This window comes from Danio rerio, chromosome 13 (genome assembly GCF_052040795.2).
Source record: "Danio rerio strain M-AB ecotype USA chromosome 13, GRCz13ab, whole genome shotgun sequence".
Classification (NCBI taxonomy): Eukaryota; Metazoa; Chordata; class Actinopteri; order Cypriniformes; family Danionidae; genus Danio; species Danio rerio.
Window position 1 is genome coordinate 48,174,232 of NC_141033.1, and position 27,671 is coordinate 48,201,902.

The window sequence follows — 27,671 nt, forward strand, 5'->3', positions numbered from 1 at the left end:
TTAACAAGGTACTGGAAATATTCCTCAGAGATTTTAGTCCATATTGACATGATGGCATCACACAGTTGCTTCAGATTTGTCGGCTGCACATCCATGATGCGAATTTCCCGTTCCACCTTCTCCCAAAGGTGCTCTATTGGATTGAGATCTGGTGACTGTGGAGGCCATTTAGGTACAGTGAACTCATTGTCATGTTCTAGAAACCAGTCTGAGATGATTCACGCTTTATGACATGGTGAATTATCCTACTGGAAGTAGCCATCAGAAGATGGGTACACTGTAGTCATAAAGGGATGGACATGGTCAGCAACAGTAGACTGGCGTTGACACAATGCTCAATTGGTACTAATGGATCCAAGGCAGGATGGATGTATGTTTTCATGCTGTTGACGCCAAATTCTGTAGCCCATCTGCCCTAAAGTTGGACATGTTGTGTGTTCAGAGATGCTCTTCTGCCTACCTCGGTTGTAACGAGTGCTTATTTGAGTTACTGTTGCCTTTGTATTAGCTGGAACCAGTCTGGCCATTCTCCTCTGACCTCTGGCATCAACAAGGCATTTGCGCCCACAGAACTGTCGCTCACTGAATATTTTCTCTTCTTCAGACCATTCTCTGTAAACCCTAGAGATGGTTGTGTGTGAAAGTCCCAGTAGATCAGCAGTTTCTGAAATACTCAGACCAGCCCGACACCAACCATGCCACATTCAAAGTCACTTAAATCACCTTTCTTCCCCATTCTGATGCTCGATTTGAACTGCAGCAGATCATCTTGATCATGTCTACATGCCTAAATGCATTGAGTTGCTGCCATGTGATCGGCTGATTAGAAATTCGGTGTACCTAATAAAGTGGCCGGTGAGTGTAGGTTTGCGTTGCTGCAATGCTGTGTGTTTTTTGTATACTGCATTGGTTGCTGGTGTAGTGTATCAGTTTGTCTATGTCAGGCTGAAACAAGCTGCTCTCTGTGTGTTTTGCGTCCACCTTTGTAATTCAATCCAGCATCAATTTCCACTGGCTTGACATTGTCTTAGACGTCGTTGTTTGGTTTCATTTGTTTGATAGGAGCCAGACTTTCTTTAATTACAGACATTTTATTGTGTAAATTGTTTACTTAAGCAATCTCTTAAACACACACACACATGCATACATGCATGTCAGACAGAAAGACAGACACACGTATGCATACATGCATAGACACACACATCCATATACACACATACATTCATACATGCGCAAGCATACATGCCTACACGCACGTATACACACAAATAAATGTATACGCGTACATGCATACATACACGCATGATTACACACACACACACACACATACATACAGGCATGCTTGCACACATGATTACACACACATACATACATACATACATACACACATGCATACACACAGTTATGTGCATGCACGCATAAATACAGACAGACATGCTTGCATAAGTACACATGCATACGTACGCATGCATGCATGCCTGTGCATGCATACATGCATGATTACACACATACACACAGGCATGCACATGATTACACACACACACTTGCATATATGCGCACACACGCACACACATGCATGCATACACACACTGGCATGCATACACCTATATACACACAGACATACATGCACACACATATACTGCTATTGCATTTGTTGATTGGTTCGGTCGTCTCTATTATTAGTGTGTCTTCACGTTCTTCATTTCTTTGTCACCAAATTCGGGAACTACAGGAGAAATAAGAACATGTTTAACACACACACACACACACACATGAATGTAAATGCAAATGTGTTTATTAGCTAATTCCACTTGAACCACACTATAGTAAAGTCTACTATACTGTTCATATAGCATTTATAGCTCTTCGTTAATGAACGCAATAGTGTACTGTGGTATTACCTATACTAGTGATATACTGTAGTATACTTGAGTTTTTTTCTACAGTAAACTGAATGTTTGTATAATTTACCCTATACTTGTGAAAATTACAGCACTGGGTCAGTTTATATTACTATAGTTGAGGTGTTTCCATAGCAATTATAATATTACCGCAACAGATTAAAGTTCTTTACTGTAGTATTTACTATAAGTTACCAGTGTTGGGGGTAATGCATTTCAAGTAACGCGAGTTACGCAATAATATTATTTTTCTAAGTAACGAGTAATGTAACGCATTACTTTAAAAAAAGTAAGTAGTAATATTTAAGTTACTTTATTAAACCGTAACAATAACACTGGATAATAACTACACACTATGAATCATTTACTAAGCATTAGCAGATAGTGAATACATTAACTCTACATTAATAGTCGTTAGTAAGCAGTTTATAACTGCAGCTACAAATGCTCTATTCTTGACTTATAACCTTAATGATGTGCATAATAATTGTACTTTTGTAATTTTTGACTGGTTAATTTTTCATTACTAAAATAAAGTGTTGCATTATTTACAAACCATTTGTATTTAATAGTAGTTGGAGGTGTTTAAGATCATTCAGAATGAGTTAATAAATTATTAATAAACTATTGAAATTAGTTTATGTGTCTTATTATTCAGGCATATACAGTAGTATTTTACTATGCATGTTAATAAATGCTTTATTAACACAACGTCATGCAGTTTTGTGACCTAATCTAAAGTGAGGACTATTTATGCTTGGTAAATCCCTTATAAATGACATTTAAAGGCTTGGTGTCAAATGAACAATAATCTTTGCAATCCGATCTAAATTACTGTAAAGTGTAAACATTGCTGAGTAACAGGAGTGTCAAAATATGACATAAAACTGGATAAAACAACTACAGTACAATAATTTAACAATATAATAGAATGCCATGTTTAAACTGTACAGTAATCTTATTTTAGATAAGGTTGCAAATATTTATATTTCATTTGATACAGTTTGAATAAATAGAAATGAATAAAGTTGTTAATTTTCTTTTCTTCCTGTTTAGAATAAATAGGTTATAAAGCATTTATTAACATACAAATTAACTATTAGTATATGCCTGAATTATAAATGTTAATTTGAATAGTTTGTTAATCATTTACTAACTCATTCAGAATTATCTTAAAAAACACCAACTATGCTTAAACAACTGGTTTGTAAATAATGCAATATTTAATTTAGTAATGAAAAATTAATCATTAAAGTATGAAAACACAATATTAAGCACAATATAAATGTGGTTATAAGTCAAGAATACAGCATTTGTAGCTGCAGTCATAAACTGCTTACTAACGTTTATTAATGCAGAGTTAATGCTTAACAAATATTGATTTCACTATCTGCTAATGCTTAGTAAATGGTTCATACATTCTCAGAAATAAAGGTATGTGAGCTGTCACTGGGGCAGTACCTTTTCAAAAGGTACACATTTGTACTTGAAGGGTCCATATTGGTACCTCAATAGTATATATTAGTACCTACAAATTTTAAGAGGAACACTTTTGTACTTTTTAGGTACTAATATGTACCCCTGAGGCATTAATATGGACCTTTTAGGTACAAATTTGTATCTTTTAAAAAGGTACCACCCCAGTGACAGCTCGCATACTTTTATTTCTGAGAGGCCAGCCCTGTTCCTGGAGAGCCACCTTCCTGCAGGTTTCAGTTGCTACCTATATCAAACACACCTGAACCAATTAATTAGGACCTGAACACCACGTGATAATTACAGGCAGGTGTGTTTGATATGGGTAGCAACTGAAATCTGCAGGAAGGTGGCTCTCCAGGAACAGGGTTGGTCACCCCTGGTGTAGTGTGTAGTTCAGGGGTCACCAACATGGTAGCCCGCCAGGTTCACATGAGTTGCCCGCGGGCCTGTTCTAAAAATAGCTCACCATAGCACCACATATGAGTAAGCTTCATCTAATATTTTATAGGTATTCTTTTTAAATCACACTTGCCTTGGTGTAAATTTGAAAATTACTTAAAGTTATTTATTTACTTTAGTTATTTAGTTATTTAAAGTTATTTAGTTACTTTAAAAACAATATTAGACAAATGAAGTGTTACATATAGATATTTATCTAACTTGTTAAATCATTGTTGACAACTACTGTGAGAAATCATTAATGTGATCAATGTCTTCACATAGATGAATTTTATTGATTATTAACAATAACATATAATTAAAAGTCAACTAAGAAAAATGTGTTATTTAATAACTGGTAGCCCTTCACACTAATCGGTACCCAAGAAGTAGCTCTCAGTTTCCAAAAGGTTGGTGAGCTCTGGTGTAGTTATTATAAAGTGTTACCAAAGTAACTTGAGCTACTTTTTAGATTAATGAATTCGCTTTTAAACACCAATTTGCTGAATTAAAATGAGTGTAATTGGGTTGATTGATCCACACTCTTGAGAGAATGAGCTTCCCACGGGAACAGACAGAAACCAAGATGGCATTCCTGTGATAGAGGTATTCCCATTATTCTGAACACATGGAAGAAAAGGGGATTGTAGTCTCAATGGATGGTGATTTTACTGAACTAATAACACAAGAACACAGAAGAAGCAAACACACTGCTTTCAAATTTCATTAATCTGAATATACACGGCATGTAGAGCGTCAGGAAGTTCTCAGAAGGTATCTATTCTAATCTTTTTTTAACTAATTTTCTTTAAAGGTAAATGAAGGTGTAGATTACACAGTGTGTGGTTAAATGCAGAGCTCCTCTGTTCATTTATTCATTCTCTTGTCGGCTTAGTCCCTTTATTAATCCTGGGTCGCCACAGCGGAATGAACCGCCAACTTATCCAGCAAGTTTTTACGCAGCGGATGCCCTTCCAGCCGCAACCCATCTCTGGGAAACATCTACACACACACACACACTACGGTCAATTTAGCCTACCCAATTCACCTGTACCGCATGTCTTTGAACTGTGGGGGAAACCGGAGCACCCGGAGGAAACCCACGTAAAGGCAGGGAGAACATGCAAACTCCACACAGAAACGCCAACTGAGCCGAGGTTCGAACCAGGGACCTTCTTGCTGTGAGGCGACAGCACTACCTACTGCGCCACTGCCTCACCCAGCTCCTCTGTTAAAAAAAGAAATCACCCTGCGAGCTCTGAAAGAGATCATGCCTTTAGACAGCAATGAAAAAGTAACTCAAAAGTAGCGTAACGCATTACTTTCCATAAAAGTAACTAAGTAGCCCAACTAGTTGCGTTTTTGGGAAGTAACTCAATATTGTAATGCATTACTTTCTAAAGTAACTGTCCCCAACACTGTAAATGACTATAGTGTGTATAATGTGGTCATCGTATTGAAAATTGTGTATGTAAACAAAAGCATTCACCTCCCAGAATGCCTGGTCATCAAAGCACTTCCTGTCCTGCTGCGGTCTCCAGATACTCCATTTCAGAACAATTCCTGTCAATGTGAGTTTTAGTTGTATATTTAGTTACTCAAAATTGATTGGTCAGGGAGTTTCAAGAAGTGTCAATAGTTTATAAACCAGCTTAAGGTATGGGAGTTCATTCCTACTATGAAATAACATCAGGGGTGCCGCTAGCATGTTTGGGCCCTATGAAAAGAAAACGTCTGTGGGCTGGGGGTTTCTTGGGCCCCCCCCTGTTATCTCTGGGGTCCCCAAAAGTGTGTGTGCCCTTGGAATCGTCCTAACTCCCCCACCCCCATAGCAGCGCCCTTATGTTATTATTATTAGGCAGTTTTTTTTATTTCAACTTTTAAAGATGGATTTTTTTGGCCTTTTTGCCTTTATTTTATAGGACAGTATTGAGACAGGAAGCGAAGTGGGAGAGGGTAGGGAAATGTCGTCGAGCCGGGATTCAACCTCGCGGAGCCCTGACGTCCTATTGCACCTTATGTAGACGCGCTAACCACTAGGCTACTGCGCCGACTATTAGGCAGATTTTGTGACAATTCACAGTTATTATGGACTTCATTTCTTGCAATTGCATTCTAATGCATTCTAACTCTCTGCAACTAAATGAAAATAAAACAGAAGTGTTATTATTAGGTCCTGCTGCTACCAACGATTCAATTAAAACTCAGCTAAGATTCCTAAATGACAATCTGCACAATCATGCGTGTGATTGACAAACATGTAAATGCAGTTGTGAAGAGCAGCTTTTTCCAGCTTAGATTCGGGGCAAAAGTTAAACCGTTTCTTTCTAAAAAAAAAAAAAAAGATCTAGAAATTGTAACCCATCTCCTCTCGGTTAGACTACTGCAACTCTTTGTACATTGGTCTACCTCAGTCAGCACTCTCTCGGTTACAGTTGGTCCAGAATGCAGCCGGCAGATTGATAACAGGAATTAAAAGCGATCATATTTCCCCTGTCCTTCCCTCATTGCACTTGCTACCTATAAAATTCAGAGTTGAATTTAATATCCTTCTTTTCATTTATAAAGCATCGCACAATTCTGCCCCGGACTATGCCACTAAACATATTAGGCCATATACAGCTTGTAGACTGTTAAGATCCCATGACCAGTTTCTTCTGTCTGTCCCTCGGTCTTTCTGCAAATCAAAAGGTTATCGACCTTTCTGTGTTGCGGCCCCAAGGCTCTGGAACAGTCTCCCTCTGAACATCAGGATTTTCCTTCATTGGATGCTTTTAAATCTAATTTAAAGACTTATTTTTACTCTTTTGCCTTTGAGTGACGCATGCATGTTATTTCTTCTCTGTATTTTAGTATTACTTATATATATATATATATATATATATATATATATATATATATATATATATATATATATATATATATATATATATATGTATATATATATATATATATGTATACAAGTAATACTAAAATATATATATAAAATATATATATATATATATATATATATATATATATATATATATATATATATTTTATATATATATATATATAAAATATATATATATATATATATATATATATATATTTCCTTTTCTTATAGTTTAAATACCAGTGTTTTAGTTTATTTTATCTTCATTCATTCATTTTCTTTTCGGCTTAGTCGCTTTATTAATCCAGGGTCGCCACCGACACCACCCTCCGAATGAACCGCCAACTTATCCAGCACATTTTTAAGCAGCGGATGCCCTTCCAGCCGCAACCCATCTCTGGGAAACATCTACACACACTCATTCACACTCATACAGTACGGACAATTTAGCCTACCCAATTCACCAGTACCGACTGTAGGGGAAAACGGAGCACCCAGAGGAAACCCACGCGAACGCAGAGAGAACATGCAAACTCCACACAAAAATGCCAGCTGACCCAGCCAAGGCTCGAACCAGCGACTTTCTTGCTGTGAGGCGACAGCACTACCTACTGACCCACTGCGTCGCCTATTACTTAATTTAATTTAATTTAATTTAATTTAATTTAATTTTATTTTATTTTATTTTATTTTATTTTATTTTATTTTATTTTATAGCACTTTGGATCAGCTACGGTTGTGTAAAATTGTGCTCTAAGTTAAGTTTGCCTTGCCTTCTTACGGGGTGTTCACAACAGACACGGCACGCACAAATAAATTGTGCTATCATGTGTAAATAGATGAACATTTTGAGTTTACTCGCTTCATTCCCGCATCAAATTTGCTTCATTTGCACATCAAATACACTTAACGGGGATTCGCATCATGGGCGAGGCCTGAGGTTTATCCTCAGATTTGCAGATTGTTCCCACAATACGACACATTTTAATTCTTGTGGTCAGTTATACGATAAGATACAAATTTATTGTCAGACTGTGATCTGAAATTTTTCTTAACTCCATGTTACATACTTGTTACAAAGAGAGACATATACTTCAAGTCGGAATTATAAGCCCCCTCTATATTTGTTACCCAAATTTTCAGTAGTATCTGGATGCAGCCTTTATGATGCAAGCTGAGATTGCATCACTCAGCGATACAATTTCAGACACAATGCACTCAAATGGAGCGAGTGACGTCACTGTGATGGGCAGGGTTAGGAGTGGGGTTAGGTAAGAGCATTAAATAGCATTGGATGCAGCTCAGATTGCACTGCAACAGGTCTGCATCCAGACCTCTCTCCAAATGTCTGTTTAACAGAAAGAAGATTTCTAATTTATTCTGATTTATTTTATCTTTGCCATGATGACAGTGCAAAATATTTGACTTGATATTTTTCAAAATACTAGTATTCAGCTTAAAGCGCAATTTAAAGGCTTAACTTAACTAGGCACGTTAGGGTAATTGGATTTGTTATGTAGACAATTGAAAACAAATATTGTTAAAGGGGGCTAATAATTTTGACCTTAAAATGGTTTTTTAAAAAATTAAAAACTGCTTTTATTCTAGCTGAAATAAAACAAAGACTTTTTTTCCAGAAGATAAAAATATTACAATGTATTACCTTGCTCTGTTAAACATCATTTGATCAAAAAAACTACAGGAGGGCAAATAATTTTGACTTCAACTGTACATAAAAGACATATTGTAAATAAACAAAAATAAATAATATATACATATTACATGCTAAGAAAACATGCAAACAAATGAAATATGATTGGTGTGAATGCGTGAGTACCTGTAGCCACGCCCATCACCAGACACACACACAGTGTTATGAGGAGAACGCAGATGTGATACACTGCAAACTGCACAGCTCTGAAAACAGATACAAAACACTATCAACATTAGCAGGTCAGAAACCACTCTGAGGATCTTTTACACTGCTCATAAGTGATTATTATTTGAGCTTGTTATGAATATGGGTTTTGGTTTTATTTTGATATTGTAGCGAGCGATTATTTGCCACGTCGCCCTGGTCGCTAATTTCACCCAGCTGGACCATCATCAAATCAGGATCGATCACAGCTGGAGCGCATCAAGCCGAGAGACATATAAGCCCAACCTACGCCAGGAGAAGAGGAGCTTCATTCATTCTATGACTCCCTGTGCTAATGCTTGTCTCTCTGTCTCTCCTTAGCGGACTCCAGCTCGTGACAATCCTTCACCCGACTACTAACTGTCCTTCACCTACTTCCCGGAGCACCAGAGCACCTCACCCTAAAGAAGAGCACCTTGTACATCACATTCACTTTGTAAATAAAGCACCCTCCGGGGACTTGTCTGTAAACTCATCCTGTTGTGCCGCTGTTTTCCCTCTGCCTCGCTACAACTGGTGGAGAATGCGCGCTTTTTCAGAGGGAAAAAAATTCAGCACTTACCAGTAAGAAGAAGTAACCACTGAATTTTCTCTGTTTTTCTTCTGTTTACAGACAGGCATCCGCTCTCTCTCTCACTCATGCTCTCTTACTCGGCTGTCATCCCCTCCTGAGTCATGTTGATCGAAGAGGTAGTACGCCATCTAGCGGAAATCTCAAGAAGACAACAAGTGATAACTGAACAACTCACCGCCAGACAAGACCGTATGGAACAACAGCTCCGCCAAGCGGCCGGTTCCAGCCAGTTCTCTGAGGTGAGCGCCCATAGATTTATCACAAAACTCAGCGACCTGGATGATATTGATGCTTACCTGCACACCTTTGAGGTAATTGCGGAAAGAGAGAGATGGCCGAAGGAAAGTTGGGCGAGGATGTTAGCGCCATTCCTGACTGGAGAAGCTCAAAGAGCTTATTTCGCATTAAAGACACCGAAAAATGACGACTATAAAGCATTAAAAAAGGAGATACTCGCCAGAATGGGACTCTCCAATATAAGCGCAGCACAACAATTTTCTCAGTGGTCCTATGATGACAAACAGCCGGTTCGGACCCAAGCAGCCAACTTATCCAGATTGGGAAGATTATGGTTACTGGGAGGAGATCCAACCGCAGTCCAGGTCGCTGAGAAAGTAGTCATTGAAAAGATGATGAGGGCGCTACCCAGACGGCTCCGCACACTTACCAGCATGAGGAACCCCGACTCGCTGGCCGCTTTGGTGGAGGCGGTGGAGCTGGCGGAAGCTCATGTGGCCCGGGAGACTGGGGAGAGAGCGGCTCTGCCACCCCGGAGGGTAAATGCGCCATGGCGACCGGTGGAGGGCACAACACGACCAGGCAGCAGACCGGCGGTCCCCAGCCCAGTCGACGAGCCGATGCCCACAGAGCCAACAACACTCTCGGCCCCGGCCTGGACGGCAGGGTGCGTGGTACACCGCAACGTCCCTCCCGAAGCTCCCACCCGAAAAGTATGTTTAGACGGGAAAACACAGACGGCCACACTGGATACAGGAAGTGCAATAACACTGGTCCACCCAAACACATTAAAATACCATCAAGAAGGGAAAGGTCGAATCCCGATTACATGCATACACGGTGATACCCGCCACGTACCCGCCCAAAGAGTCACCATAGCGACGAAGTCGGGAAGTTGTCGCATCGAAGTAGGAGTGGTCCCAGATCTTCCAGTACCCCTCCTTTTGGGCAGAGACTGGCCGGGGTTCGATGATCTCCTCACCCACCATCAGGCTCGATCGGCTCGGGCAAAGAAGAACAGCAAGGGACGGGCTCAACGGGACCGCCAAACAGCGCTGATGGCCACCGAGAGCGATAGAGGGGGTGAGTCATCATCGGCTAACCTGTACTATGACCTTTTTCAACAGATTACCGCAGGTGGCGCTTTCGGGAGAGCACAGCGTGAAGATGAAACGTTGAAGCACTGCTGGCCACAAGTCCGGATCATAGACGGTAACGAACGGTTTCCCAGCCCTCACCCCCTCCCACATTTTATTGTGCAAAATGGTCTGCTGTACTGTGTCGCAGAGAGGCGGGGGGAAACGAAGACGCTATTGGTCGTCCCGAGGACCAAAAGGGAGACTGTTCTGGAACTGGCACATACTCACCCGATGGCAGGACACCTAGGAGCAGCCAACACGATCAAAAGGATCAGAGATCGTTTCCACTGGCCCGGGTTGGATGGAGAAGTAAAGAGGTATTGTCAGGCATGCGACATCTGCCAAAGAACGTCTCCCCAACGACCACCCCCCAGCCCTCTGATACCATTACCCATCATTGAGGTGCCCTTCAACCGCATTGGCATGGACTTGATAGGGCCTTTGCCGAAGTCGGCCCGGGGACATGAACATATCCTTGTCATCCTCGACTACGCCACCAGATATCCAGAAGCGATCGCTCTGAGAAAAGCCACGTCATCGGCAATCGCTAAGGAGCTGTTTTTATTATGCAGCCGAGTAGGAATACCAGCAGAGATACTGACCGACCAGGGCACCCCATTCATGTCCCGGTTGATGGCAGACCTCTGCCGCCTCCTAAAGGTAAAGCAAATAAAAACCTCTGTTTATCATCCGCAGACTGATGGCTTGGTGGAGTGCTTTAACAAGACGCTGAAGCAGATGCTCCGCAGGGTGGTGGCAGAGGATGGGCGCGACTGGGACCTCATGATCCCGTACGTGCTTTTCGGGATCAGAGAAGTTCCCCAAGGATCTACAGGTTTTACACCATTTGAACTGCTGTTCGGCCGCCAACCACGAGGGCTATTGGATGTGGCTCGTCAAGCTTGGGAACAAGAGCCAGCCCCACAACGGTCAGTAATTGAGCACGTGCGGGACATGAGAGAACGAATAGAGAAAGTCATGCCCATCGTCAAGCAACATCTGACTGAAGCCCAGCGCGCCCAACAGCGATTATATAACCGGCCCGCCCAACCCAGAGAGTTCCACCCAGGGGACAAGGTAATGATCCTGATACCTACCACCACCTCAAAGTTTTTGGCATCCTGGAAGGGGCCATATACAGTGGTAGAAAGGGTAGGGCCGGTAAACTATCGAGTCCGTCAGCCGGGACGAAGAAGAGAAGAACAACTTTACCACATCAACTTGATGAAGAAATGGGTTGCAGCTCCAGGTCATCTAGTTGCCTTCTCAGAAGAAACTTCTCCCGTTGTCCATATAGGTGAGCAACTCTCACCAAATCAGAAGGCGGAGCTGCAAGCCTTGGTCGGTCAGTTCAGGGATGTGTTCTCAGAGAAACCGGGCCGAACCACCATCATCCAGCACGACATCATCACCCCACCTGGCACCATCGTCCGGCAGAGGCCTTATCGAGTACCAGAAGCTCGCCGGCTGGCTATCAACGAGGAGATCCAAAAGATGAGGAAATTGGGAATCATCGAACCATCTCGTAGCCCGTGGTCCAGCCCCATAGTGATGGTCCCCAAACCCGATGGCACCCTCCGCTTCTGCAATGACTTCAGGAAGCTGAACGAAATTTCCAAATTCGACGGGTACCCCATGCCTCGGGTGGACGAGCTGCTGGATCGGCTGGGTGGAGCTTGATTCATATCCACGATCGACCTCACCAAAGGCTACTGGCAACTACCACTAAGTGAAAGCGCCAAGGAGAAAACCGCCTTCTCCACTCCCGGTGGGCACTGGCAATACCGGGTTCTTCCCTTCGGGCTCCACGGGGCTCCAGCAACATTCCAGCGTATGATGGACATCCTGCTGAGACCCCACCAGCCGTATGCAGCAGCATACCTCGACGACCTAATCGTCCACTCCGAGTCATGGGAAGAACATCTATCCCGGTTGCGGAGGGTGCTCCTTGATCTTCGTAGGGCTGGGCTCACAGCTAATCCCAAGAAATGCCACCTGGGTCTAGCAGAAGCCAAATACCTCGGTTTCCACATCGGTAGAGGTCTCATACAGCCACAACAGAACAAGATCAGAGCACTACAAGAAACTCCACAACCCACCACAAAGACCCAGGTACGTGCATTTCTGGGGTTAGCGGGCTACTATAGATGTTTCATTCCCAATTTCTCATCCATAGCCAGCCCTTTGACAGACCTGACCAGAAAGGGGCAGCCAGAGAGGATACAATGGAGCAGAGAAGCAGATGGCGCGTTTCAAGCCCTGAAGACTGCACTAACATCCTCACCGGTACTGCACGCACCTGACTTTGGCTGCCCCTTCATTCTTCAGACAGACGCTTCCGACTCGGGCCTGGGCGCGGTCCTCTCCCAGGTCCACGGCGATGAAGAACACCCCATCATGTACGTGAGTCGGAAGCTTACCCCTGCAGAGACCCGGTACGCCACGGTAGAGAAAGAGGCCCTGGCGATCAAGTGGGCAATCCTGGAGCTCAGGTATTACTTACTTGGCAGAAGATTCACCCTGGTGACCGACCACGCTCCACTACAATGGATGTCAACAGCGAAAAATAACAACGCTCGAGTCACCAGATGGTTCCTGTCGCTCCAGGATTACAACTTCACTGTTCAACATCGAGCCGGGGCCTCCCACGGAAACGCCGACGGGCTCTCAAGGCTATGGTCAGGATGGGCAGGTCTGTCAAAACATTCTACCCCCCCTCTAAATACTCTACCTTTCCTCCGCAGAACACCCAGGACCAGGACGACGCTAAGGGGGGGGGAATGTAGCGAGCGATTATTTGCCACGTCGCCCTGGTCGCTAATTTCACCCAGCTGGACCATCATCAAGTCAGGATCGATCACAGCTGGAGCGCATCAAGCCGAGAGACATATAAGCCCAACCTACGCCAGGAGAAGAGGAGCTTCATTCATTCTATGACTCCCTGTGCTAATGCTTGTCTCTCTGTCTCTCCTTAGCGGACTCCAGCTCGTGACGATCCTTCACCCGACTACTCACTGTCCTTCACCTACTTCCCGGAGCACCAGAGCACCTCACCCTAAAGAAGAGCACCTTGTACATCACATTCACTTTGTAAATAAAGCACCCTCCGGGGACTTGTCTGTAAACTCATCCTGTTGTGCCGCTGTTTTCCCTCTGCCTCGCTACAATATTTATATAAAAACACACATACACACTATGCACACTTTATTAGGTACACCTTACTTTTACCGGGTTGGACCCACTTGCCTTCAGAACTGCTTTAATCCTTCATGACATAGATTTAACTAGCTACTGGAAATATCCCTCAGAGATTTTGGTCCATGTTGGCATGATAGCATCACACAGTTGCTGATTTGTCAGCTGCACATCCATGATGCCAATCTCCCGTTCCACCACCACCAGCCTGAACCGTTAATACAAGGCAGGATGAATGCTTTCATGTTGTTGACGCCAAATTCTGACCCCACCATCCGAATGTCACAGCAGAAATCGAGACTCATCAGATCAGGCAATGTTTTTCCAATCTTCTATTGTCTGGTTTGTTGAGCCTGTGTGAATTGTAGCCTCAGTTTCCTGTTCTTCGCTGACAGGAGTGACACCCGGTGTGGTCTTCTGCTGCTGTAGCCCATCTGCCTCAAAGTTGGACATGTTGTGTGTTCAAATATGCTCCTCTGCAGACATCGGTTGTAACGACTGCTTATTTGCGTAACTTTTCTCTTTCTATCAGCTGGAACAAGTCTGGTCATTCTCCTCTGACATCAACAAGGCACTTGTGCCCACAGAACTGCCGCTCACTGAATATTTTCTCTTCTTCTGACCATTCTCTTTAAACCATAGATATGGTTGTGTGTGAAAATCCCAGTAGATCAGCAGTTTCTGAAATACTCAAACCAGCACGCCTGGCACCAACAACCATGCCATGTTCAAAGTCACTTGAATCACCTTTCCTCTCCCAACTGCAGCAGATTGTCTTGACCATTTCTACATGCCTAAATGCATTGAGTTGCTGCCATGTGATTGGCTGATTAGAAATGTGCGTTACAAGCAATTGGACAGGTGTACCTAATAAAGTGTATAATTTTATTGGTTAAGAGTGAAAGTTATCTTACACTGTGCCTTCCATACTGGCCAGCCGTAGACATAAATGTGCAAACCATCCCAGAATTCCAGGTATAGTGTGAACATTGAGGACGCCGCAGGTGTCGTGACACTCAAAAGCAAACAGCATGTGATTCTGAGTGAAAGAGAACAGCAGAAATCATTGCTTTTAGTTCTTTATATATGGTTGAAGACAAAATTATCAGCCCTGGTGTGAATTATTTTTTTTTCTATCAAATATTTCCCAGATGAAGTTTAACAGAGCAAGGAAATCTTCACAGTATGTCTAATGATATTTTTTCTTCTGGAGAAAGTCTTACTTGTCTTAATTCAGCTAGAATAAAAGCAGTTTGAATTTTTTTGAAACCATTTTAAGGTCAAAATGATTAGCCCTCTTAAGCAATATCTTTTTTTTTTTTCAATTGTCGGCAGAACAAGCCATCATTATTCATTCATTTTCTTGTCGGCTTAGTCCCTTTATTAATCCGGGGTCACCACAGCGGAATGAACTGCCAACTTATCCAGCAGGTTTTTACGCAGCGGATGCCCTTCCAGCCACAACCCATCTCTGGGAAACATCCACAACCACACACACTCATACACTATGGACAATTTAGCCTACCCAATTTACCTGTACCGCACTGTGGGGGAAACGGGAGCACCCGGAGGAAACCCATGCGAACGCAGAGAGAACATGCAAACTCCTCACAGAAGCGCCATCTGAGTTGAGGTTCAAACCAGCGACTTTCTTGCTGTGAGGCGACAGCACTACCTACTGCGTCACTACGTCACCCCAAACCATCATTACACAATGCTAAAACACAACATGCTTGTAGGGGTGTGATGTGGAGCCCATCCGCGAATCACAGCACATTGTCAACCAATCAATCAGAGCCTTTTGAGGGTGGGCCGTTCAGAGGAACTAGAAAATATGGCAGTAATTTTCCCGTTGGCTGAGTAGCTGTATATAATCAAAGTCAAGATATGAAAAAATAACCTGATTTTCTACAAATGTGCATGAGCACACATTGATTTTCATTTTATAAACACAACCAAGCCTTACACTCTGGAGCAGCCCTATAAGTCTTTAAATGTCACTTTAGTATCTTAAAAAATATCTAGTAAAATCTTATTTACTGTCATCATGACAAAGAAATCAGTTATTAGAATAGTTATTAAAATATCATGTTTAATATTGTGTTAAAAAATACATTGGATCAGTCAAATTCAGTTTGAAATTAGTTCATTAAAGCAGATTGGACTAACTAATGAATTAAATGAAATAATTTATTTTTATTGGAAAGCACTAAGGATCTATTGTAGTTGTGTTAAATCCTGCTCTATAAATACAATTTGCCTTGCAAATTAAATACTTGAAAATGAAAATTCAAAAGGCAGAATTATGACAAACAAAGTTAAAATTGTGATGTTAAATGTTATAATTTTGAGATAAAAAGCCTAAATTGACATAATAGGTTGAAATTATGACATTATAAGGAAACATTTTGTCATAATCATAAGGGTAAATCTTTAAAATGTACTTAATAAATCTACAATATGATGCACTAAGCTGAAATGATGAATATAAAACTCAAAACTTTTGTTTAGAATTAACATCCAACTTATTTTACCATTCTAGTAATAAATATAAAAAATAGGACCAGAAAGTATTTTTTTCTGCATGTTTTTTCTTGCATGATGTAAATTTGCCTCTCTATTTTACACTCTTTCATTCATTTATTCATTCATTCATTCATTCATCTTCATTCATTCATTCATTTTCTTGTCGTCTTAGTCCCTTTATTAATCCGGGGTCGCCATAGCGGAATGAACCGCCAACTTATCCAGCAAATTTTTATGCAGCGGATGCCCTTCCAGCCGCAACCCATCTCTGGGAAAATTCATTCATCTTCCTTCGGCTTAGTCCCTTTATTAATCCGGGGTCGCCAAAGCGGAACGAACTGTCAAATTGTCCAGCATATGTTTTACACAGCGGATGCCCTTCCAGCTGCAACCCTACACTGGGTAACACCCATACACACTCATTCAAACACACTACGGCCAATTTAGTTTATTCAATTCACCTATAGCGCATGTGTTTGGACTGTGGGGGAAACTGTATACCTGGAGGAAACCCATGCCAACACAGGGAGAACAGGCAAACTCCACATGGAAATGCCAACTAGCCCAGCCTGGTCTTGAACCAGCGACCATCTTGCTGTGAGGCGATCATGCTACTCACTGCGCCACCGTGACGCCCTTATTTCAGACTCTTTAGCTCAGGGGTCACCAATCCCGGTCCAGGAGGGCGGTGTCTCTGCAGGGTTTAGCTCCAACTTGCCTCAACACCCCTACCTAGGTGTTAAAAGTATACCCAAGACCTTGATTAGCTTGTTCAGGTTTGTTTGATTAAGGTTGGAGCTAAAATCAGCAAGACACCGGACCTCCAGGAACAAGTTTGGTGACCCCTGCTTTAGCCAAATAAAACACACACTTTCCATTGAAAGCACTTGTAAAAACAGTTTGAGTATTTGGTGGAATTGAGTTTGATTTACTTTCATCGGGGGACACATGGAGGAAGGTTTTCGCTGGCTGTAGGTTTTGATTACTGTGATTTTTACCTTCATGTACCGGAATCCTAGGCCTGATAAGAGGGATGCACAGAAGCCGATCACCATGGCGACCCATGGCTCAGAAACTGCTGTCATGGCAACTCCAATGGCAACACCAGCAGAAAGAGCAGAGCTCTGGACGTGAACCTGCACAGAAAACAGCAGATAAGCATCACACTCGTTATCATCTGCCCATCTCAACGACTCATCAACTCATTCTACCGAAGGATTTCTGAAAAAAGCCATTTTCTAATAATTAAATAATGTGAAAAAGCATGTAGGGCGTCACGGTGGCGCAGTGGGTAGCACAATCGCTGGTTCGAGCCCCGGCTGGGTCAGTTCTATGTGGAGTTTCCTCCGGGTGCTCCGGTTTCCCCCACAAGTCCAAAGACGTGGTATAGGTGAATTGGCTAAGCTAAATTGTCCATAGTGTATGTGTGTGAATGAGTGTATATGGGTGATTCCCAGTGATGGGTTGCAGCTGGAAGGGCATCCGCTGCGTAAAAAACATATGCTGAATGAGTTGGCAGTTCATTCCGCTGTGGTGACCCTTGATTAATAAGACTAAGCCAAAAATGATTAAATAAATGAAAAAAAGCATGTGATTATGGGATGACGGTGACGTGAGGCTTCTCCCAGTTACGTTGTGATTTGTAAACAGTGTTAGGTGTAGTTGCAAGATAATTCAGTCATTTATTCAGTCATTCATTTGCTTTCAGCTTAATATCTTGTTTATTAGGAGTCACCACAGCAGAATGACTCGCTAACTATTTCAATAGTATCTGGATGAAGCCTTTATAAGCAAGCTGAGATTGCATCCCTCAGCGATGCAATGTCAGACACAATGCATTCAATGGAGAGAGTGGCGTCACTGTGACGGGTAGGGTTAGGCGAGCGCATTAAAAAGCCTTGGATGCAGCTCAGATTATATTTTTTATATGATATTTTTTATATTTATTATATTATATTATATTATTAGACTTTTTTCAGAATTGGAGTTGTATTATCTATGCAGGATTTCTCACCATGTTCATTTTCCCTTTAGAGCTGGTGAGCATGGAGACAGACATCGCCACTACAACACTGACAGCCAGAGACAGGTACGTCCCATATATTACAGTGAGTCTCAGCGCTCTCTCCCACCGGCTGCTCAACAGCGCAGAGTTAAAACTGGGCCAGAACATCCACATGAACAGCGTTCCTGTCACACAGAGAGAATTAAAAGTACTCTGTAAAAATATCTGTTAGTGAACAGTTTCCATATTTCGGGATTCGCAAGTGTTTTCCGTCTATTTACAGCTGTTAGTAGCATTATGTGAGTTTCATCTATGCCCTGTGGACTTTTGATGTTGAAAATTCAACTCTACAGTTTAACAAAGTGACTTTTATTGACATTTTGGTCATTTGAAATAATACAACGTATAAGAAATAATATATTGAAAAGTAAGTCTGTAGAGTTACCTACCCCTTCAGGTGTTTTTTGGGGAGTTTGAGAGATAATGTACTCACCGAACATTGCGAATAAGCCAGTCTTGCGGTCAGTCTTCTCTTTCTCATGGTGTGGTTTGATGCCCTCTCTGTGCAGCACCCATGACACCATCACACCGAAGAGAGAGCCGAAGATATGCAGCAGCATGATACTGTACAGCGCGTCAGCCTGAAAACACAGTGCAGATTTAAAGGGATAGTTCACACAAACATTTAAACTCACATCCATACAAACTCATACACTACAGTCAATTTAGTTTATTCAATTCACCTATACCACATATGTTTAGACTGTGGGGGAAACCGGAGCACCCGGAGGAAACCCACGCCAACACGAAGAAAACATGCAAACTCCACACAGAAATGCCAACAGACCCAGCCAGGACTGGAACCAGCGACCTTCTTGCTGTGAGGCGACAGACAGTGCTAACCACGGTGCTAGACCGCATGTCGTCCCATGAAGGAATCGAATTTATTATTTGTATGTAAGGGATGTACAATTTCTCTTACGTGGAGCAGAGTTCTCAGGATCCACTGATTGACCACGAATCCTGTGACCTCCACCAGAGACATCAGCAAAAGCTGGACCGGATTTGTCTTCCCATGAACGGCTCCTATCGCAATCAGTGCGGACGCAGTGCTGAGTTCTGCCTCGATCACACTACATGAGAAACACAAAGAGTGAAGAGTGGTCACATTTAAAGTAAAAACAATTGAAACCTTTTTCATTATTGTAATAATTCCAACACAATCTCACAGTAATTCGAAACTTTTTGCTTTAGTGGCTAATTCGCATGAATTCGTACGATCTAATTTGTACAATTTAGTATGATTTGCTCATCCCCCAATGACGGTTGGGTTTAGGGGTGGGGTTAGGTGCCATGCCTACTTTTTAAAATCATACAGTTTCGTACGACTGAACTCGTGAATTAGCCACTTAACTGGCAAAACATAAAAGACTTAAGTTTTCTCGTGAGATCAGGCTGAATAATTCAGATTCCTACACTTATGCACTGTTCTAAGCTGCTATATAATGCATTGAAAAAAATGATTAATTGGATTTACCGATTTTTAATTTTTTTTTGTTACGTGGTTGCAAACCATTTACAGGTGTAATCAGAATTATTAGCCCCTTTTCAATTTTTTTTTTCTTTTTTAAATATTTCCCAAATTATGTTTAACAGAGCAAGGAAATTTTCACAGTATCACTGATAATATTTTTTTCTTCTGGAGAAAGTCTTATTTGTTTTATTTCGGCTAGAATAAAAGCAGTTTTTAATTTTTTTAGCTCCTTTATGCCCCATTTTTTTAGATAGTCTACAGAACAAACCATCATTATACAATAACTTGCCTAATTACCCTAACCTGCCTAGGTAACCTAATTAACCTAGTTAATGATAATCATAATAATAATACATATTATATAAAGGCGCCTTTCTAGCAACTCAAGGACACCGTACAATCAACAAGAGCAATAAAACAACAAGAGAAATAATAAAATATACATAGAAATAGTGCAGTTAAAATTAAGTATTGGGCGAGGCAGTGGCGCAGTAGGTAGTGCTGTCGCCTCACAGTAAGAAGGTCGCTGGTTCGAACCTCGGCTCAGTTGGCGTTTCTGTGAGGAGTTTGCATGTTCTCCCTGCGTTCGTGTGGGTTTTCTCCGGGTGCTCCGGTTTCCCCCACAGTCCAAAGACATGCGGTACAGGTGAATTGGTTAGGCTAAATTGTCCATAGTGTATGAGTGTGTGTGTTTGTGTGGATGTTTCCCAGAGATTGGTTGCGGCTGGAAGGGCATCCGCTGCGTAAAAGCTTGCTGGATAAGTTGGCGGTTCATTCCGCTGTGGTGACCCCGGATTAATAAAGGGACTAAGCCGACAAGAAAATGAATAAATGAATGAAATTAATGATTTAAAGCCATCTTAAATAAGTGGGTTTTGAGTCTTGATTTGAATAGTGTGAGGGAGTCAGTGTTTCTGATGGCAGGTGGTAATGCGTTCCAAGTCCGCGGAGCAGAGCGGCTAAATACTCTGCATGCCCATAGTCGAAAGACGAGAAGAGGGAACAGACAAGTGGAGGGAGAAAGAAGATCGCAGGGTGCGAGAAGGAGCAGAAATGTGGATGAGGGCAGACAAATATGGAGGGGCGAGACTGTGGATGGCTTTGAATGTTAACATCAAGATTTTAAAGTCAATTCGAAAATGAACAGGTAACCAATGAAGCTGCTGCAGGACAGGGATGATGTGATGAGAAGAAGGGGTTCTGGTGATGATACGGGCAGCTGAGTTCTGGACCAACTGAAGCTTACGGAGGGATTTATGAGTGAGACCAAAGAGAAGAGAGTTGCAGTAATCTAAACGAGATGTGACAAGGCTATGAACGACAACAGCAGTGGCATGAGGCGTAAGAGAAGGGCGGAGACGGTTAATGTTGCATATGTGGAAGTAAGCAGACCGGATGATGTTATAGATGTGAGAATCAAAAGATAGTGTGCTGTCAAGGATGTTAAGCCTTTAAATGGCACTTTAAGCTGTATAGAAGTGTCTTGAAAAATATCTAAAATATAAAAAATATCTATAAAGATAAAATAAATCAGTCATTAGAGATGAGTTATTAAAACTATTATGTTTAGAAAACGGTTAAAAAATCTATTTTGGTTAAACAGAAATTGGGGAAACAAATAAACAGGGGAATAATTCTGACCTCAACTGTGTAATAAAGCTTGGATGCAAAATAATTATCTTAAACTAAATAGTTCGAAAACAGATTTTATTGGTTGACACTCCTTATAATGTCAAGAGGTGTAGAGAATTTGAGTTAACGGTTGATGGGTCTGTCTTATCACCATCTACGCAGGTGCGTAATCTTGGTGTTCCCCTTGACTCTCAGCTTAGTCTGAAGCCTCCTTTTAAACATGTAACTAAAACGGCCTTTTATCATCTTCGTAATATAGCCCGATTACGTCCTTTCCTCTCGAGGCCTTTCTCTGCTCGGAGGGTTACCAGCAAATTCTGTCAAGATTTTACAATAAATCCAAAATTCTGCTGCACGTGTGTTGACATATACATCGTCTCGGTCGCACATCACTCCCATACTCCAACAGCTTCACTGGCTGCCCGTCAAGTCTCGTATTGATTGACATTGATTTTAACATATAACATTTACATTTACATTTACATTTAGTCATTTAGCAGACGCTTTTATCCAAAGCGACTTACAAATGAGGACAAGGAAGCAATTTACACAACTAAGAGCAACAATGAATAAGTACTAAAGGCAAGTTTCAGGTCTGTAAAGTCTAAGAAGGGAAGTGTTAGTAATTTTTTTTTTTTTTTTTTTTTGTACAGTTAGTGTGATATTCAAATAGGCAATTGCAGATTAGGAAGTGAAGTGGAGACTAAATAGTTGAGTTTTTAGTCGTTTCTTGAAAATAGCGAGTGACTCTGCTGTTCTGATGCAGTTAGGGAGTTCATTCCACCAACTGGGCAGATTGAGCGTGAGCGTTCGCGAAAGTGATTTTTTTCCTCTTTGGGATGGAACCACGAGGCGACGTTCATTCACAGAACGCAAGTTTCTGGAGGGCACATAGATCTGCAGAAGTGAGTGCAGATAAGAAGGTGCTAGGCCAGAAGTCACTTTGTAGGCAAACATCAGAGTTTTGAATTTGATGCGAGCAGCAACTGGCAGCCAGTGCAAACGGACTAGCAGCGGAGTGACATGTGCTCGTTTAGGTTCATTGAAGACAACTCGTGCTGCTGCATTCTGGAGCAGTTGAAGAGGCTTGATAGAGTTAGCTGGAAGCCCAGCTAGTAGAGAGTTGCAGTAATCCAGTTTGGAGAGAACAAGAGCTTGAACAAGGAGTTGAGCTGCATGTTCAGATAAGAAGGGTCGGATCTTTCTGATGTTATAGAGTGCAAATCTGCACGATCGAGCAGTTCTAGAAATGTGGTCAGAGAAGTTTAGTTGGTCATCAATCGTTACTCCAAGGCTTTTCACCATTTTGGATGCAGTAATGGTTGCCCCATCCATCTGGATTGAAAAGTTATGGTGTAGAGTCGGGTTGGCAGAAACTACAAGCATTTCCGTTTTTGCGAGGTTCAGCTGAAGATGATGATCTTTCATCCAGTGTGAAATATCCAACAGGCAGGCTGAGATACGAGCTGGAACCGAGGGATCATCAGGATGAAAAGAGAGGTATAGCTGGGTATCATCAGCATAGCAGTGGTAGGAGAATCCATGTCTCTGGATGACTGGTCCTAGAGATGATGTGTAGATGGAGAAGAGAAGTGGCCCAAGAACAGAGCCTTGAGGTACCCCAGTGTTTAGATGCTGTAGGTTGGACACCTCTCCCCTCCAAGACACCCTGAATGACCTGTCAGAGAGGTAAGATCTGAACCATTGTATAACAGTGCCCGCAACGCCCAGTGACTCAAGCGTAGATAGCAGGATCTGGTGGTTGACAGTGTCAAAAGCAGCTGACAAGTCCAGCAAAATGAGGACTGATGATTTAGAGTCTGCATATAAGGAGGTTCATGGTTCTGCTCCAGGTTACATTTGTGACCTGATATCTATTTCCTCTACCTCTCGCTGTCTACGCTCTGCCTCAAGTCCTATGCTGTTTCAGCCTCGCTGCAAACTCAGCACCATGGGAGGTAGGGCATTCTCTTTCCGTGCCCCCAAACTATGGAATGCTCTTCCCACTAACATTATGCCAGTTCATTGGACGCTTTTAAAAAGTTACTTAAAACTCACCTTTTCAGGACTGTTTTTAATTTGTGATATCTTTATTCTTACTGTGTTTTTTATTGTACTTTGTTATTGTTTACTGTGCTTTGTTGTTTTTACTTTCTTGTAAGCGCTTTGGGTTTTAGAAAAGCGCGTTAAAAATTAAATATATTATTATTTTTATTATTATTATTATTATTATTCATGCTAGTGACATGCTAATTCACGCTAGAATCATGCTAGTAACATGCTAATTCATGCTAGAATCATGCTAATAACATGCTAATTCATACTAGAATTATGCTAGTGATTCCCCACCAATTCATAACTGACTTTTATTTTCAAATAGTCTGCTAGTTATTTTATTTTCAAGATCTGCTGTTGTTTTCAGTAGTATGTCAATAAATGTCAGGTATATCAGCCTAATTGAAACAGTTACAAATATGGGGAAATTAGCTTCAAATGATAGAATACGTAACAAGTATTAGAAAATTGAAAATAAAATAAAAGGGTTAGCTTATTAAAATCAATGACCAATACAGAATTTAAATCAAGTAATAAAATCTCATTCACTTTTTATTTACTGTGTTTAACATTGATTAAAGTTACTGTAGTTATTTAGTGAAGAGCAGCGAAAGCAACTCAACATAAAAGTTCTAGTAAGTTGAAACATTGTCTGTCCAGTTTTTAGGGTTGAAGTTCAGTTTAGTTCAGTTCAGTGTGATTTAATTTTTCACTGCTGAAAGTCCCAACACTGTAGAGCAAATCCATCGATGCGGGGACTAAGGGACTAAGCCGAAGTAAAATGAATGAATGAATGAATGAATGAATGAATGAATGAATGAATGAATGAATAACACGGTGTATAATGTAAGTCAATGACATTTTTTCCCCTCAGTATTCTTCAGAATATTTACTTTGTGTTCAACAGTAGAAAGTCAAACAGGTTTGGAAGTAAGTAAATTATTTGAATTTTTTGGGTGTACTATCACTTTAAATACTACCTCTTCATGCTGATGTGGATCTGTCCTCTGTGGTGGCGGTGTTGTGGCAGAAGGAAGCCGTTCATCAGGACGGCCCACTGGACAGCCATTGCTGCTAACAGCACATTAAACCCAGATCCACTCAAACCATATCGCACAAGAAACGTGGCCAGGAATCCAAAGCCCATGAATATCATCACATGAACATCTTGGAAATCTGTTTAAAACAAACACAAATGTATAGAATTAAGTATAAAAGCTTTAGGCCAAACGCTTGCTGGTCAGTCTGGTGTTGGAGAAATACATCTTATCAACCCAAACCAGATATGTTGTGGCTCCACACCCTAACAGCAAATGTGCCACGCATATACAAAGGAAAAATGGTATGCATTCAGAATAAATGAACAGTCAATTCTTAATTCTTCACAGTTTTTTTCATAAGTTTCAAAAAAAAAAGCACAAGAATTAAAGAGATAGGTCATTTAGTTATGAAAAATCTGTCATGATTCACTCGTCTCTTGTTATAAAACTCTTCATAGAACTTTTGTGTGTGTGTGTGTGTGTGTGCGTGTGTATGTATGTATGTATGTATGTATATATATATATATATATATATATATATATATATATATATATATATATATATATATATATATATATATATATATATATATATATATATATATATATATATATATATATATGCAAAATTATTAAACCCTCCTGTGAATGACTTTTTTCTATAAAATGTTTCCCAAAAGATGTTTAGGAGAGCAAGGAAATTTTCACAGTATGTCTGATAATATTTTTTCTTCTTGAGAAAGTCTTATTTGTTCTATTCCAGTTAGAATAAAAGCAGTTTTTTATATTTTAAACACCATTTTTGGGTCAAAATTATTAGCCCCTTTAAGCTATCTTTTTGATAGTCTGCATCATTATACTCTTTTAAAATTGTTGGGTTGAAAATACCCCGACATATAACAAAACTATAGATTATTAAAGCACCTTCGCAACTATGGGTTATTTTAACAGAACGCATTGGGTTATATAATTTATCCCAATGCATTGGGTTATTTTGGCTAAATGTTATGTTTTCCATTCTGGTATTACTAATACTACTTTTAATTTTATAATGATGGTTGTGTAAATAAATAAATGTCTTCGCTGTGTCTTAAAAGTGAGAATGACGGAAAAACTAACTGTAGAGATGAACACGTGAGGAAGGGAAAGCGTTTTATCCATTTAATATAGGCTATGAATCGCGCATTTGTATCATCAATAATTAAGAGTGCTGGTGAAACGAATATAAAAAACACGACATGGAGAGGTAATTTGATAAACAAAAACAATATTATTGCGCTAGAGCTTAAATTTTATAACACAAAAACAACGTTAAATATATTAATACAGCTGTTCTGTGTCAGTTAAATCAGTTGACTGTTGAAATTCAAATTTTAACCCAGCTGGTTGAGTTATATATATATATATATATATATATATATATATATATATATATATATATATATATATATATATATATATATAATATAAATGACCAAATAAAGGTTATAAATAACCCAACAAAGCACCAAATACGTAACCCAACTGGTTGAGTTATTAATAAATAACCTAATAAAGGTTAAAAAATAACCCAACAAAGCACCAAATATATTTAACTCAACCATTGGGTTAAATAAATAACTCAACGTTTTTAGTGTGTACAATAATATACATTATACAAAACTTGCCAATTACCCTAACCTGCCTAGTTAACCCAATTAACCTAAGTTAAGCCTTTAAGCTGTATAGAGGTGTCTTAAAAACATCTAGTCAAATATTATTTACTGTCATCATGGCAAAGATAAAATAAATCAGTTATTATGAATGAGTTATTAAACCTGTCATGCTTAGTAATGTGTTCATATCTGTTTTTCTAATATGGATGTCAATGGTTACCAGATCCAGCATTCTTCTAAATATCTTATTTTGTGTTCAACAGAAAAAGGAAACTTATAAAGGCTTGTAACAACTTGAGGGTGAGTAAATGATCAGTAAATGTTAATTTTTGTGTGAACTATAAGTGAATGTGTGACCAACAGTCAGTTTTTTTGCTACATTATCTTGTGATAACATGTAAACATATACACTACAACATCGATGCTGTAAAAGGAACAGTATAAAATTGAAATGAAGTCACATGAAGTGCTCACCAGAGGTTTATCAGGAAGAGAAAAACACTAGCTGTGCATACTCTATTTGTAGAAGAGGTCAAAATGAAGAATTTGACCTGAGATTTAGAATTAAACTTCAGGGGGTATTAAATTAAATAAATTAATTTAGAAAGATGCGGCACTGTGTTATTTTTTAAGGAATTTGATGGTCTGTTAGTAAAATATTAACAAGCTTGTTTGTTTTTTATATTCTTATTGTGACAAAAAATAATGTCATTCTGGTATATTTTTAGCAATTGCAAAAAAAAAAAAAAGTAATTGTATGGGTAAAAATTATTATTTTTTATGCCAAAAAAATCATTAAATATAAAGATCATGTTACATGAGGACATTTTGTACATTTCCTACTGTAAATATATCAAACCTAGTATTATTTTTTTGTCATTTGCACAATGCTAAGGCTAATTTTCTCTTTAAATAAAAAAGATTTGGGCTACTGTTGCAGGTGAGCAGAAAATAACACGATTATAAACTTTGTCCATGAAAAAAACACACGTTTGCAGGTTTTAAAAGATTCATAACAAATCCTTACTGTAATTCAGACTTACTGACCTGCATATGAGTGGACGAAGGGCTCACTTTCAGACCTTCTGTACTCTTGCTTCTCTATTTTCACCCAAAAGACAAACAGTAGGAGAAAGAGGGTTTCCAGCAGGAAGGCCACCAGAGGAAGTCTTGAGCGGAGACTGGGGGCGTATTGAGGAGCCATTATTACTGAGACCAACTCTGAATGTCTGTAATCTCACCCGGCCAGAGATGACGAACATGGAGGATCACGTGTGTAAGAGGTGCCCCCCCCCCCCCCCCCCCCCAAAAAAAAAAAGCCTTCACTCTTTGGGTTATTAGAAAATTTGCATTCAGCTTTCAGTCTTTTATATGACCACAAAATAAGATCCTCCTTGTGTGAGTGACACAGATCCTAAAGTCATACATATACACTACCGGTCAAAAGTTTGGGGTCAGTTTTTGTTTA

The 27,671-nt window shown here is 40.4% G+C and overlaps 1 protein-coding gene across 7 annotated transcripts; it reads right to left on the bottom strand.

Annotated features, from left to right (window-relative positions):
• Positions 1–1,071: 1,071 nt before the first annotated feature.
• rhd (Rh blood group, D antigen) lies at positions 1,072–27,449 on the bottom strand. 7 transcript variants are annotated; one of them, NM_001024819.1, is made up of 10 exons: positions 27,251–27,449; positions 24,489–24,684; positions 19,270–19,420; positions 18,781–18,928; positions 18,297–18,472; positions 17,281–17,418; positions 14,671–14,795; positions 8,531–8,610; positions 5,308–5,381; positions 1,072–1,726 (listed from the first exon to the last, which is right to left on the bottom strand). In NM_001024819.1, exons 1-10 carry the CDS (start codon positions 27,405–27,407, stop codon positions 1,700–1,702), a joined length of 1,272 nt encoding a protein of 423 aa, NP_001019990.1. In that variant the 5' UTR covers positions 27,408–27,449; the 3' UTR covers positions 1,072–1,699. The 7 variants fall into 7 exon arrangements, 6 of the variants coding, with proteins under 6 accessions (NP_001019990.1, XP_087134087.1, XP_087134085.1 ...); XM_087277961.1 differs by lacking the exon at positions 19,270–19,420 and having other exon boundaries at positions 27,251–27,430; XM_087277959.1 differs by lacking the exon at positions 14,671–14,795 and having other exon boundaries at positions 27,251–27,430.
• Between the last annotated feature and the right edge of the window lie 222 nt (positions 27,450–27,671).